This window comes from Natator depressus, chromosome 21 (assembly GCF_965152275.1).
Source record: "Natator depressus isolate rNatDep1 chromosome 21, rNatDep2.hap1, whole genome shotgun sequence".
Lineage (NCBI taxonomy): Eukaryota > Metazoa > Chordata > Testudines > Cheloniidae > Natator > Natator depressus.
In genome coordinates this window covers 1,460,534-1,474,437 of record NC_134254.1, presented here as the reverse complement: position 1 = coordinate 1,474,437, position 13,904 = coordinate 1,460,534, and the positions used below count along the sequence as shown (strand labels likewise).

General features: G+C 39.8%; 1 protein-coding gene across 3 annotated transcripts in view; it reads left to right on the top strand.

Moving 5' to 3' along the window:
* Positions 1–13,904, top strand: part of MAGI3 (membrane associated guanylate kinase, WW and PDZ domain containing 3) — a 204,800-nt gene that overhangs the window by 143,668 nt on the left and 47,228 nt on the right. For all 3 annotated transcript variants that reach the window (XM_074935983.1, XM_074935984.1, XM_074935985.1), the window contains 2 exons: positions 4,176–4,270; positions 6,168–6,362. In XM_074935983.1, coding sequence (XP_074792084.1) covers positions 4,176–4,270; positions 6,168–6,362 — 290 coding nt within the window. The remainder of the gene's footprint in view (positions 1–4,175; positions 4,271–6,167; positions 6,363–13,904) is intronic.

The window sequence follows — 13,904 nt, the reverse complement described above, 5'->3', positions numbered from 1 at the left end:
AGAAAAGATCTTCAGATACCAGTATAAGATTGGATCAAAAGAGAGATAATTTGCTTCTTCCTTGCTTCATTGGAACAAAAATTTAGCAGGAAGTCAGTCATTTCATCTTCCAAGCACTGTTTACAAAATGTGTAGACATTGTCTGTTTAAGACTGGATACGCAGTGTGTTTAGCATTGGAAATCTGCTGCAATGGGACTGACTGGTTACTTCTGGGTTCTGTTCTAATTCTGCCACTGCCTCGTTGTGTGACCTCAATCAAGTCTCACAACCTCTGTGTTTCAGTATATCCAGAGAACTTTTTATAGATTGTAACTGACAGTTATGGCCATTTTCTGCAGTATCTTGGATAAGCCTTATTGAATTAAATTTAAGTATCTTAAAAGCTCATTGTGTTAAAAATGCAACTGTTTGTTTTAGAGTGGGATTGTATGTAATTTGTCTAGGAGACATGACTAATGTAAACCTTGGGAAGTGTTATGAGCTTTGAAGCATTCTTTTAAACAATGCTAGGACAAGTATTAACTTGTTAGTTGAGTAGGTTTCCTGGGGGAATGCAAATGCCCGCTTCCACCCCGTTTGAAGCTTCTCCATGCGGAGGTGATCTTTGTCTACAAATGACCTATTTCCAGGGTCAAAAGATCCAAATTGCATAAAGGAGTAACTCTCAGGTTCATGAGTGTTCTTGTTCTGAGCAAATGGAGTTATGAACTTGTGGACTGTTCATTGGCCAGAGCACTTGGAGTCAGGATGATCTCGTGAGTAAGCTTATTTGCATGCTTGTAGGTTCTTTTATTGTTGTTAATGTTCTCTCTGTAATACTTTTATTCTTAAGTCAAAAGTGTTTCCTTAGAAAGAGCTTTGTGGCAATTATGCTGTTTACTATCTCTAAGGAGAAAAGGAAAGCTGGTTGGCTTAGTCAGTATGACTTTGCGGGGGAATTTGCAGTGTAGCCATGGAGCTATGTAGCCCAGAAGTACCCAGGAGAGAGGGAGAGACATGTCTGCTCAAGAGAGGCAACAGCTGTGGCGCTGAAACCCTAAGAATAGGTCCCTTGCAGGACCACAGAGGGGGAATAGAGGCGCAGTTGCCCTCAACTGCAACTAACCATTTTTAAAATTGTATAGGAATACTGACCCATATCTCAGGGGGCGTCGAGACTTCGAGGATAAAATCTTTGATAGCTTTTTTTAATGGTATTACTGTATACTTTATTTTTTTATGCTATACCTTGTATAAAGATTCAATCACCTTTTTTCTAGTTTGTTTTTTAAAGAAAGTAATTGGATTTAGATACTCCCTCTGCAGAAATTTATGAGGAGTATAGGTAATGCAAGTAATAATGACTACCTAATGAAATAAAGCCTTTAAGGTAAAACATATGTCCTGCTCATAAAAACTGTGATGAAATGAGTGTCAAAACAGGTTAGATAAGTTTACTGTTTTCTGGCAAACCACAGTAGACAAAAACCACAGTATAGCAATTAGGCTAGGTGAAGAAGAGCCCATATTCAGCTCTGGTCAACATGTATCAACGTTGGTCAACATGTATCAGTACATTTAAATAAAAAAATCTATTCAGTTGACTTCAGTGGGTAAGTACGTACTTGTTTAGTAAGTCCTAAAGGGCACATTCTGTCCCCTGATAAATGCATATGGGAACCGTTGGTGCATAATCAAAGACAATGTGGACTGTAATTTATTAAAACTGAAAGCACATAAAGCCTAGGATTTTCAAAGGAGTCTAAGGGAGTTAGGTGCCCAAATCCCACTGAATTTGCATCCCTTAGACTCCTTTGAAAATCCAGACAAAAATCTCATTTGTTTTTCATTTTTATGGTGTTTATTTACTGCATTTCTTTCAGCTTTGGATAGATTAGACTGGTCTGACTTTCTAGGCTTCTGCACTAGTCAAACTCGAGCTTTGTTCATTCCAGTGCTACAGGGGAAAGTTGGCATTTAAAATTTTTTTTTTTTTTTTCAGTGTAACACATTTTCATGAGTAGTAAAATTTGGTTGTTTAAGACTGCCCCTTATTTTTGCAACATCTGATTTTACAGTTTACGTTACCTGGCAGTGTCTGCTTTAACATAATAGTAAAGTTCATAATTTTTCAACACATAATTTATGATTACGGATTTTAATTAGGAAAAAAGTTTTGATTCTTTTCAAGAATACAATTAATGGAACGCCCCCCTGTGATGGGTTGTCACCCCCAGGGTACAGTCTGGAAGCAGGTGAAACCGCTGTCTCTCCTAACCATTCAGCTGGGTGGGTCCCTCTCACACTGCTCTGCTAGTGATTCAGCCAGCCTCTCCAGGCCTTGTTATCACCCAGCATGACAGCAGGTTGCATCACACACCCGACTGAGCTCCCTGAGTGCTTTACCTAAGCCACTCAAGGACAGACAAAACAAAACAGCAAATTTCCTAGCTCCCCAGCCTTGCACCCTCGCTTGAGGATAAACCTAGTGTTATACCATCTTGCATTGCACAGGGATCTGTACAATGCAAGCTCATTAATACAGTTCGCTTCCCCGTTGATGTGCGAAAGATATGCACAACAAGCCTGTGTTAACCAAGCTGAGATTTTCCCAGACACTTCACTTAGAGACACACTGGTTAACATAAAACAAGTTTATTAACTACAAAAAGTTAAGTGATTATAATGACAGCAAACAGATCAAACAGCAGATTACCTAGCAAATAAATAAAAAACTGAAAACTAAGCCTGATATACTAGATAGGATTTGAATTAACAATTTCTCACCCTGACTGATACAAGCAGTCCACCAAGTTTCCATACACAGGCTAGAAATCCCTTTAGCCTGGGACCAGCACTTACCCCAGTTCAGTCTTTGTTCCTCAGGTGTTTCCAGGTGTTCCCTTGTGTGGGGAGTGAGGCCCTGAGATGATGTCACTCCCCACCTTATATAGTTTTTCCATATGGCTGGAGCCCTTTGTTCAAAGCTAAGTTCCCAGCCTAGTTTGTGGAAAAATACAGGTACCAAAATGCAGTTCAGTGTCATGTGGCCTGGTCACATGCCCTTGCATGCCTTGCTGAGTCATAGCAGCCATTACTCATTGGCTGGCTGAAATGTTCACAGGAAGGCTAAGCTCTTCCATGGTCCATTGTCTTTGTTGATGAACCATTGTTGTACCTGAAAGACTAGTTGTGGGTGTTACCTAGAGTAAGCACATTTGAAATACAAATGCATTGTCAATATTCATAACTTCAGATACAAAATTGATACATGTACAGAAATAGGATAATCATATTTGGCAAATCATAACTTTTCCAATGACACCTCACTTAACCCATCTTGTACAAAAAGGATCATAATTATGCCATTATCATATCATATCTCATATCATATCATCACTGTGATGAATATGGGGTGCAGTGTCACACCTCCATTCCTCCCTCACTAGAATTACAGGAAGTATATTAATCAAGCACTCTTAATGAAATTATATACCCCATAACCATATTCCTCAAAATCTGAGTTCTGAAGTTTGTTTCATCTTTTCAAGAATTGCAATCCACAACTGAAACAAGGGGAAGGCAGGTATGCAGTGCTGAGATTGCATATACATTTCTTCTAACTGTGTGGAGCTCTTAATGTTCACGTAGTTAATGGAGAACAAAATGGATGCCAATCTTGCATCTTTATGAGCAGGTTTGAGCATGGGTTCAGCCTATCTAAAGACAGACAAACCTCCTGTACTTTCAGGAAGCCTTGAATGCTGGCTTAGCCACTCTCTGTGATTTGATGATTGGAACTCTTCACTAATAACATTGCATGTCACTTTAAAATGGAGCCAAGTCACAAATTTTGTAAAAAAGAATGGAATTTACTGAACAGCGTGTCTCTTTGCTGAAATACATTATTATTAAGGCTCCTGAAGAGCCAGAACATGATTCACTTTGCTTCTGTCAGCATCTTACAGGCACTAAAAGCCTCAATGGCTTTGAAAAGTAAATCAAAGTGTCTGGATAAAAAAGTCACTGTTATCCATATTGATTGTAATATTACCTTAGTGTTCATCGCTCCTTGGTGTTTATCTAAGATAAAGCAAAATAATATTTGTACTAAAACCACCTGTAGTTGGTTTCCCCATGAAATTGGAATAAAGCTTTTTACCCTGAAATTCTAACGTGTTTGTATATTTTCAGTCACATTAACCAGAAAACCCAGTTTGAAAATCCAGTATTGGAAGCCAAGAGAAGAAAACAGCTAGGACAGGCTGACGTTGGCCCTTCAAAACCAGGTACTTTCAGTAGCTGTTTTGCACTATTGGCTGCAGTATCTTTATGAATGAAGAGCAGTCTCAGAAGAAGTTTTCTGGGTATTTTATTTCAAGTAGATCTTCATTTTGTGTTTTCCCATTAGTTTAAATGTTCAGTGTGATCCCAAATAAGTCATTTTTTCCTGACTTCTATTGAGATGAAAACTTGGACTAAATTAACGTGCTTTAGTTTATGGAGTATAGGGAGTCCAGAAGTTAAGTTGAAAAAAACAATTTTAATCAGCATTTTCACATTTCTGGCATTTTGAATGTTTGTTTATAAAACCTTGAAAATGTTGCTTTAATTTAGTTTGTTGTATTTAATTCTGTAGCTTTTTCAGAACAAGTTACTGGTTCTGTAGCAGACAGCGGTCAGCTTGTGTCTGTCACCATCATTAGTAAACTATGCACATACAGCCTTAACAGGCTGCAGTTGGTCAAAGCTCAACTAATGTCTGACTATTGCAAGTTGAGTATGCATCTTCATATCTGAGTGTGTATGCATTATTAATTCCTTAAGGCAATATTAGTGTTTCCTGTCCCCTGGCCAGACCATTTGTAGTCTCCCCCCCCCCCAAAGAAATTGTGGGGGTTTTGGGATGTTTTTTGCAGTTGAAACTGATCTAAGACCTTAAAGTTGCTTTAGCAGCTTAAACCATTCTAATGCTGGTAGTCATCAGCAGCTTGAACATTCCATTTGGTTAGGCAGCGAGGGAGCTGGGAGAGCCAGTCAGAGGGTGCGGGTGAAGCAGCCGCACTGCACTGTTAGGCTTCTGGCTCTTACCAGTTTTGAATTGGGCCTTGTTAAGAGATTAGAGCGCAGAATCAAGGGAACTGGGAATGGAGACATGATAGTTCTAGTTCCAGCTCTGCTGCTGTTCTGCTTTATGGCCTGGGAAAGTCTTTTAACCTGTCGGTTCCCTTAACCCAACAGTTAAATGTGGATAATATCAGTGGCCTAGCTACCTATTTCACAGTGGTGTTGCAGGGATTAACTACCCTTTGTAAAGTGCTTTGTGCATGTAAAGCATTATAAAGCTGTTTTAATGCACTCTTGTGGTGTATATGCACACAACACATCTGAATGCATGCCTGAACACTTACTAAGGAATATGCATGCTCCAACACAATTTTCAAATGCTCCTAACATTGTCAAATCAAAGCCAATTTTTTTCAAACTGAGTACAGACACTAACCCTCACAGTGGGTTATAACCATACCCACTTTCAACCTTTAGTCCTTTCAAAACTGTCATTTGATTTTTACAGTGAAAAGGTGCCTGTTTTCCACTCTTCCATAATTTCAGAAGTTGCTGGTGGTTTTGGTTAAATGTTCAAAAATTTCCTCTTGCCCCATCCTGTTTTGCAACCTTATGTGTATTCACAGTCATGTGAATTGGGTATTTTCAACCACCCTTTTTTCTTACCTTGTTAAACTATCTGGACTTACTTATGGGTCATTTCTTAGCAGAATTGCTGATGATGACAGATCATAGAATCATAGGACTGGAAGGGACCTTGAGAGATCATCTAGTCCAGTCCCCTGCCTCATGGCAGGACTAAGTATTATCTAGACCATTCCTGACAGGTGTTTGTCTAACCTGCTCTTAAAAATCTCCAATGATGGGGATTCCACAACTTCCCTAGGCAATTTATTCCGGTGCTTAACCATCCTGACAGTTAGGAAGTTTTTCCCAATGTCCAGCCTAAACTTCCGTTACTGCAATTTAAGCCCATTGCTTCTTGTCCTATTCTCAAAGGTTAAGAAAAACAATTTTTCTCCCTCCTCCTTGTAACAGCCTTTTACATACTTGAAAACTGTTATCATGTCCCCCCTCAGTCTTCTCTTATCCAGACTAAATGTGTTGACTTCTCTTTAGGTGCAGAACCAGAGAAGTCACTCTTCACCAGAGATCCAACCCAACTTACAGGAGCCCTCTTACGGACATCATTGAAGAAAAGCACTATGGGATTTGGTTTCACAATCATTGGTGGAGACAGACCTGATGAGTTCCTCCAGGTGAAGAATGTGCTGAAAGACGGACCTGCTGCGCAGGATGGGAAAATTGCACCAGGTGAAGTAGCATTTCTCCATTTCAAGTGATGCTGCTTGGCCAAAAGAGAGGGAAGCAGTTGATGGGCCATGGGGAATTAGATGACTCCACCTGCAGACATTCTTTTTGAAACATTCTTTTTACCTGAAGCTGTTGTATATCAGAGTGGGGAAAATATTATGCAGTGTCCAAAACCCTCAATTAGAAAAGAAGTAATATGTTAATACAAATCCATGTTTTGGAAATTTGTGAGAGTTCAGTGGTTCTGTCTATTGCAAATCTTGTGCTGCATGTTACAAAAGATTGTCAAGCTCCACCAGTGGGCCACTTGGAGGATTCCTTGAACCTATCGTGTTCATTTTATTGTTTGTTTGTGTCAGTACTTCCTGTTTGGAGCTCCATTGTGCTGGGCAACACATGTAGAAAGTAGCAGTCCATTTCCCCCAAAGCTTATGATCTAATTTAAGGTAAGACTCTACAAATGAGTATAACAAACAGAGTAGAGGAGGGATAATTGGATAATAAATATTTATTACATTGTAGTCCTTAACGAGCTAGCTCAAGGTTATGGTAGTATGAATGTTAAACCTTGCTGCTTATGTGTGTTATTGTCATGGCATAAATTATAATGTGAGTTATTTTTTACAGTATTTGTTTCATGAGCTTAGTTTCCTCTGCCAGTCATGGTTAATTGTTCCTAATAAAATTGGAGCTGGTAGGCTGAGAATTTAAAAGGTTGAAATTATACTGTTCTATAATGTTTCTTTCTTTTGAGTCTTCTTAGCTTCCAGGGTTTTGATGCTGAGGCTGTGTGCAATGTAATAATATTCCAAGGACAATTAGTTTTGTTAAAATAGTTACTGAATCTGGAGAAGTATGTAAAGAGATTTTCTCAAATAGTTTTAACATTATATTGGACTGGCTTCTTACGATGATTTGGCCTGTTTTGTATACTTCTCAGCCTAGTATGTATGTTGCCTAGTCACAGCTAAACTATTGTGATTCTGCCTCTAGTACAGTGATACTCAGACTGAGGCTCGCAAGCTGCAATTGGCTCTTTGCAGCACATATTAAAACACACTGCTTTAATCATGAACCAATCAGAATGTTTTTACTATCTTATTAACTAATTGTAATTGATAAAATGCTTGGTCAGTCATTTTGCTCTGAGAATAAATATATATAATACATAAAAACTATGTATTTCCCCCATTATACTGTTTAAATATGAATCTATAGTAAATGAAATAATGAATTTACGCTACTGTGTTCTTGTGGGTAATGCTGATTGTTAATGTGGCTCCTAAACCCCCGAGGTGTGAGTATCACTGCTCTGGTATTTGGTATCAGTTAGATTTGTAATGTAGGCCATGTACAGATTACATCGTACATGTTGATTTTTATAGACCACCACAGTCTTCTTTAGGATTCTTGGAAAGTCTAGCTTCCACATACGATAAAATTTATACGTTTTGTCTAGTGTACAGTTTTTACCATTTTAAACACATTTAGTAATATGGATACTTTCTTGAGTTTTCTGTTCTTTTCAACAAATGATTATCGCTACAAGGTGAATAATTTATGTGACTATTCTGTTGGTATCAGTATGTAATTTTGTTTTCTAACCTGGATTAGATTTCTTAATGATCTAGCTTCAAACTCATTTGCTTGCCAAGAGAGGCTTGAGGAACTCCAGTCACCAAGTAACTGGCCTTCCATTGGAGCAGTGGATTGTTTAGATTAGTTTAGTTGCTCCTGTGCTTTGTGACACGAGGCAACCCAGTGTTTCTATTTCTGTACATCTAGTGCTATGTTTCTTGCACCATTGTGGTCCGTTTCCATGACAATGACATCTTCTCAGTGGTTCTCTTATGTGTTATCTATTGTCCTCCTCTTTTCCTTCTTCCATCAAGTGGTATGCAGTCAAGGGCTTCTCTAAGAGTACAAAAAGAAAAGGAGGACTTGTGGCACCTTAGAGACTAACAAATTTAATTGAGCATAAGCTTTTGTGAGCTACAGCTTACTTCATCGGATGCATCCGATGAAGTGAGCTGTAGCTCACGAAAGCTTATGCTCAAATAAATTGGTTAGTCTCTAAGGTGCCACAACTACTCCTTTTCTTTTTGCAAATACAGACTAACACGGCTGCTCTCTGAAACCTGTCATTATCTAAGAGTACAGGTTTTGACATCTGCACAACATGCCCAAACCACTTCACCATTCTTTCTTGAATCACTGTCTCTACAGTCTGTTGGCCAGTCCTTTGTAATCATCAGCCTTAGGGACTTTAGACCACCACAGACACCAAGTATTCTCCATAAGCCTCTCTGATGGAATGTATTGTCTTGTATCTGCATTGTTTCCATAAGTGTAACTTTATGTGGACAGAGAGTTATCCTGACTCACAACCGCAGGCCCAGGCTCCTCATTCAATATATTCAGAGCAACTCATACCATGTACAGGGTACCTTTATCTGTCACCAGTGGAAGTGCCTGGTAGTTTTGGATTCCCCAGATTTGGGAGCAGTGGGCCATTCTGTTACACCCACCCCACTCATTCAGCCAACATCTGTCCAAACTGACCGTGGCAAGGGTGATAAGTTAAGGGCTAGTTTCAGAAGTTGCTGATGTGCCACTGCCAGCAACTATGTTTGTATGCCAGATCATTAGAATCATTCAAAATGTTTCCTAAAATTAAAATATAAAAATAAAAATTGAACTTTATAATAATCCTTTGCAATCGTGCCGCACCGTTTTTGCAAGGATCTCCATGTGCTTTACAAATCCCCCGTTAAGTAGTTTTGTTCTCGTCTTACATGTGGGTCACAGAGAGGTGGAGTCATATGGCCTAAGTCGCCCATTGAGTCAGTGGCAGAGACAAGGATAGATTCCGTTCTAACGACTGAACCTCACAGCTCTTCTTAAACATGTGAAATAGATGGAAAGTGTGTTAAGGATGTGGAGGTTATCTTGCAGAGGGAGCAGAGCTTGGGAAGACATGCTGATATGCACAGAACAGTGGGTGCTCTCTTCTCTCACTCCTCCTTTCTGTGGCAACCTTGGTGTGAAAGGGAGGAAGAAATAAGGCAAAGGTAAAAGGAAATATAAAAAAAATACTTGTGAAAAAAGTGTTAGAAACTTAGTGTGTTAGTGAGATGTTTAGTCCTGAGTATTTGAGATGTGTGTAAACTATACATCTTATCTTTCTGTATGGAGAAGACAGGAGAAGCAAGGACAGCAGGGACTGGACGCTACTAGCTATTCCTTCTGTGTAATGAGTAGGAATTTTTCAGTCCATGCATCATTCACAACTCTACTTTGATTCCATAAAGACAATACACTTTTCTAAACAAAAAAAGAGAGGGGTGTACTTTCTGTATGCTGCTGCTGCTGCTGTCTGGAGAATAAGATCTAGTGGAACATTGCGTTTCATTTCCATTGCACAAATTCTGTCAATCACTGAGCAACATTTTTCAGCTCAAAGGCTATAAATAAGACAAGAGTTTTTTGCTGGTAGTTGGACGTGATGCCTATGCTTTAACAAAACTTCTTCAAAATCCGTGTCACTTCAGTGGCTTTTACTTTCTAGTGGTCCCATACATTGCTGCTAATCCACCTGCAGTATGTGTTATCTGTCAGTTTTTCCTACCAGGCATTTGTAAGGCAAGGAATCCAGTAAAGAGAGCACTCAAAGCACATGTAGGCAACACTTGCAGTGAGAGTGGTTCCTGCACAGTATGTGCAGTAAAGATGAACGTTGGTGATTCTAGCAAATCACACGCTCTGCTCTGCTATGTTTGAAGTGACTTAGCAAGGATTTCCTGTTTTGTGGACAGGACTTGTTCTCATCAGCTGCACGCATTTGTAGGGAATGTCTGTGCTTACGTGTCTTTAATGCGCACATCCTTGTACGATGAATTCTCTTGAACTGACAGCTGTAGGTTATGTTACTGTCTCTCCAGTTTAATAAAGGAACAGAATTTGTATAGCTTACTCTTTCTATTTAAGTATATTTCCCCCTCCATGATGATGCAATACTGATGCCATCATAAAGTTCTTAGTCCATTGCCATGAAATACAAGCTCCACAGCATGAAGAAGAAGGAAGCAAAACTTAACATCGACATCTACTTCCTGAGCAAACGCAAGAAACAAAATATCCTCCCCTGGGGGCTCGCTATCTATAACCCTCTGATCACTACATACAACTCCAAATATAGTGAACAGCTCTGCAGAAGGTCTTCAGAAAAACTGAGGAACCATCTCCTGCACTTCACGTACTCCAGAAGGGACACCTCAAACAAGAAATCAACACATACTCCCATACACTGGAAAGAAAAAATCAGGAAACCTACCTGGAGATCATGAAAGAAACCCAAAACTATTAATTAAAAAAACAAACAAAAAACCCAAACCTGGTGACAGCTGTCCAGCACAGAAACAAAGAGTGGAACCAGCTACAACAACTCCATAACCCACAGAACACAAACACTGGGCAAAACCATGGCACCAGGACCCACATGGACACTACACAAAACCCCAACATCATCGATTTATTAAGACTATGCAACTGGAGCTAAATTATCTGTACTCCCCAAGTGATTGAACGACTGCCCCACCGCAGAACCTGATACCATACTAACGTGGAGAGCTAGAAGAATTCTTTCGTTGACTCCGCCTCAAAGAATTCTTTCACAATAATGACACCACCACCCTCACCTACCACATCCCCATCAACAGTAAAAAGAAAAAAAGAATCATCTGACTGGACACCCCACAGTGGATGAAACCACACACTTAATTATTACACTGATTGCTTCAGGAAAAAAATTGACACTGAAATCCTTAACAAAGATCACATCCACCACAATCTCTCCACTGCGGAGAGGACAGCTATACAGTCCCTGAAATCCAACCACCAGATAGTGATCAGACCAGCAGACAAAAAGGGTGCCGTCATAGCTCTGAACTGTGATGACTGTCCGTGAGGCCAGCCAACAACTTTGACACCACCTACTATACAGACCTCGAAGACCACCCCTCACTACAGTTCACCAGGAACTGAAGGATATCAAATCCTTCCCCAAACTCCTCCCAGGAGAAACTCTACAACCTCGTCCTCCAGAAACCTATCCAAGGGACCTTCTACGTGTTTCCCAAAATACAAAGTAGGGAACCCAGGTAGACCCATCATATCTGGCCACAGCACACTTACTGAAAGAATATCAGGACTCATAGAAACCATCTTCAATCCACTCAGCACAAAAAGGGCCAGCTTCCTCCAGGACACACCCTACTTCCTACAGGAACTCTGCAATGTTAACAGTCTCCCTCAGAATACCATGCTTGCCTTTATGGATGTCATCTCCTTGCACACCACCATCCCTCACAATGACAGCATCTCTTCCTGTCTCCGATATCTACGCAAAACACATCAGCAAACTCATCTGTTTCATCCTTCACTCATAACACATCCCTCACTCATAACAATGTTACCTTCAATGACAAACACTTTGTCTAAACCATGAGAACAGCCATGGGCACTAGGATGACTCCCCAGTATTCCAGACTCTTTATGGACCACCTTGAGGAAGAATTTCTGGACAAATGCATCATGAAACGAATGATACACCTGAGATACATCTAAGGTATTTTTATCCTCTGAGCAATGAGCTGCACTCCCTCATAGATTTCCACCACAACTTCAAGAACCACCACCCATCCATCAAACTCTCTCTAAAACACTCCCTCAATGGGATCAATTTCCTGCATACCACAATCAGCTTCAACAGTGGGACCCTACAGACAACTATATAGAAGAAACCCAAGATCACTAAGCTTACCTTCACAGATCCTGTAACCACCCCAGAGACACTAAGAAATCTGTTATCTATAGCTAGGCACTTAGATACCACAGTATTTGCTCTGAGGCGAAAGCCCTGGATACACACATTAACACCCTTAAAACCGCCTTCATCAAGCAAGAACACTTTACCAGAGAAGTAGATCACAAAATACCCCAAGAGAATCTGCGTCAATATAGGAAGGAAAAACCCTCTGACTGCACCCTGCTAGTTATCACCTCCCACCCACGCTGGAACCCAAACAGGGTATCATTAGAGTTACAACTCATACAACACACACAGAGAAGGTGGAAGTTGCCATACAAACTGTAAGAGGCTAGTTAGTTAAGATTCCACCTTGTATTTAGTTCTGACACTCTGAGTACTTTTCCCAGACCTGAAAAAGAGCTCTGTATAGGTCAACAGCTTGTCTGTCACCAGTAGAAGTTGGTCCAATAAAAGATATTACCTTACCCATCTTGTCTTTCTGGTCTGTTGCCAGGCAGACATTGTACTGGATGCCACATGCCCTATTTACATTTTTTTAGTTGCTTGGCAGTGTCAGATATTTTGATAGCACTTTCAGTAGCGTGAGCAATCCTGGGCCTTTGCATCCTGAAGTGTCCACTTAAAATCTTTAATAATTTCTGCAAAGAAAAAGGAAAGTACAAATTGTACAAATATATATACATATGTTTTAATTGAGCGGGAAGAGGGTTGGTTCCCACATAAATGCTTAAGGCTCAACTTTTCTGTTAGGAAAACCAAAATTTGTTGTCGGCAGCCTCACACGCTCAAATGACCCTATAATAACAAATCTATGTACACACGTGCAGCTTAGCGCTTGGCCACGAAACCTCCTGATGAAGGAAAAGATCACAAGGAAGTAGGTTTTGATTTTCAGTTTCTGTAAGCCCTGGTTAATAAATAACAATGAATACTAGTAAAAAAATGAATTCCCTGAGTGGCCTTTATAAGAAACAAAAAAATTATTCAGGAACAGCCTTTTCCTTTCAAAGGCACATGCATTAATCACCATTTTAAAGGACTGGGGTGACTTCAAGACTAATAACATTTGTTCTTTCAATTCTTGATTTTTTTTTTCTACTCTCCTTTTCCAGTTTGGGGCTGGGATGAGTCGCAGCTGCTCTTCATTCTTGCAGGATTTTCTAATTTTAGATTCTGGTTTATCTTAACCATGCATGACATAACAGCGGGCTTATGTGACATTGCATATTATTCTTGGATATTTAAATTGCTTTCAAGAGGGCTGTGGAAACATTTGCCTTAAATCTTCCTTGGCTGTGTTGCTTGTTCCTCCATTTTTCTTAAGTTCTATCTCTCTCATTTAATTTAAATTAAAAAAAAGTATAAAACAGCTTGTCAGTATATAAGTGCAATATGCATTCAATTACCAAGTTATTTGAATGAAACACGTCCTATGGCTTGCATGTGGTCTAGTGATTAGAGCACTGGTCTGGGACTTGGGAGACCTGAATTCGATTCCCGGCTCTGCCTCTAGCCTGCTGGGTGACCTTGGGAAAATCACATTTGCTCTGTGCCCCATATTCCCCATCTGTAAAATGAAGATAATGATACTGATATCCTTTGTAAAGCACTTTGAGATCTGCTGATGAAAAGTGCTATATAATAGATAGGTGGTGGTATTTATTCCATTAACACTTCTGAATATATGGCCTTCTCCCTGGAAAGTAACCATT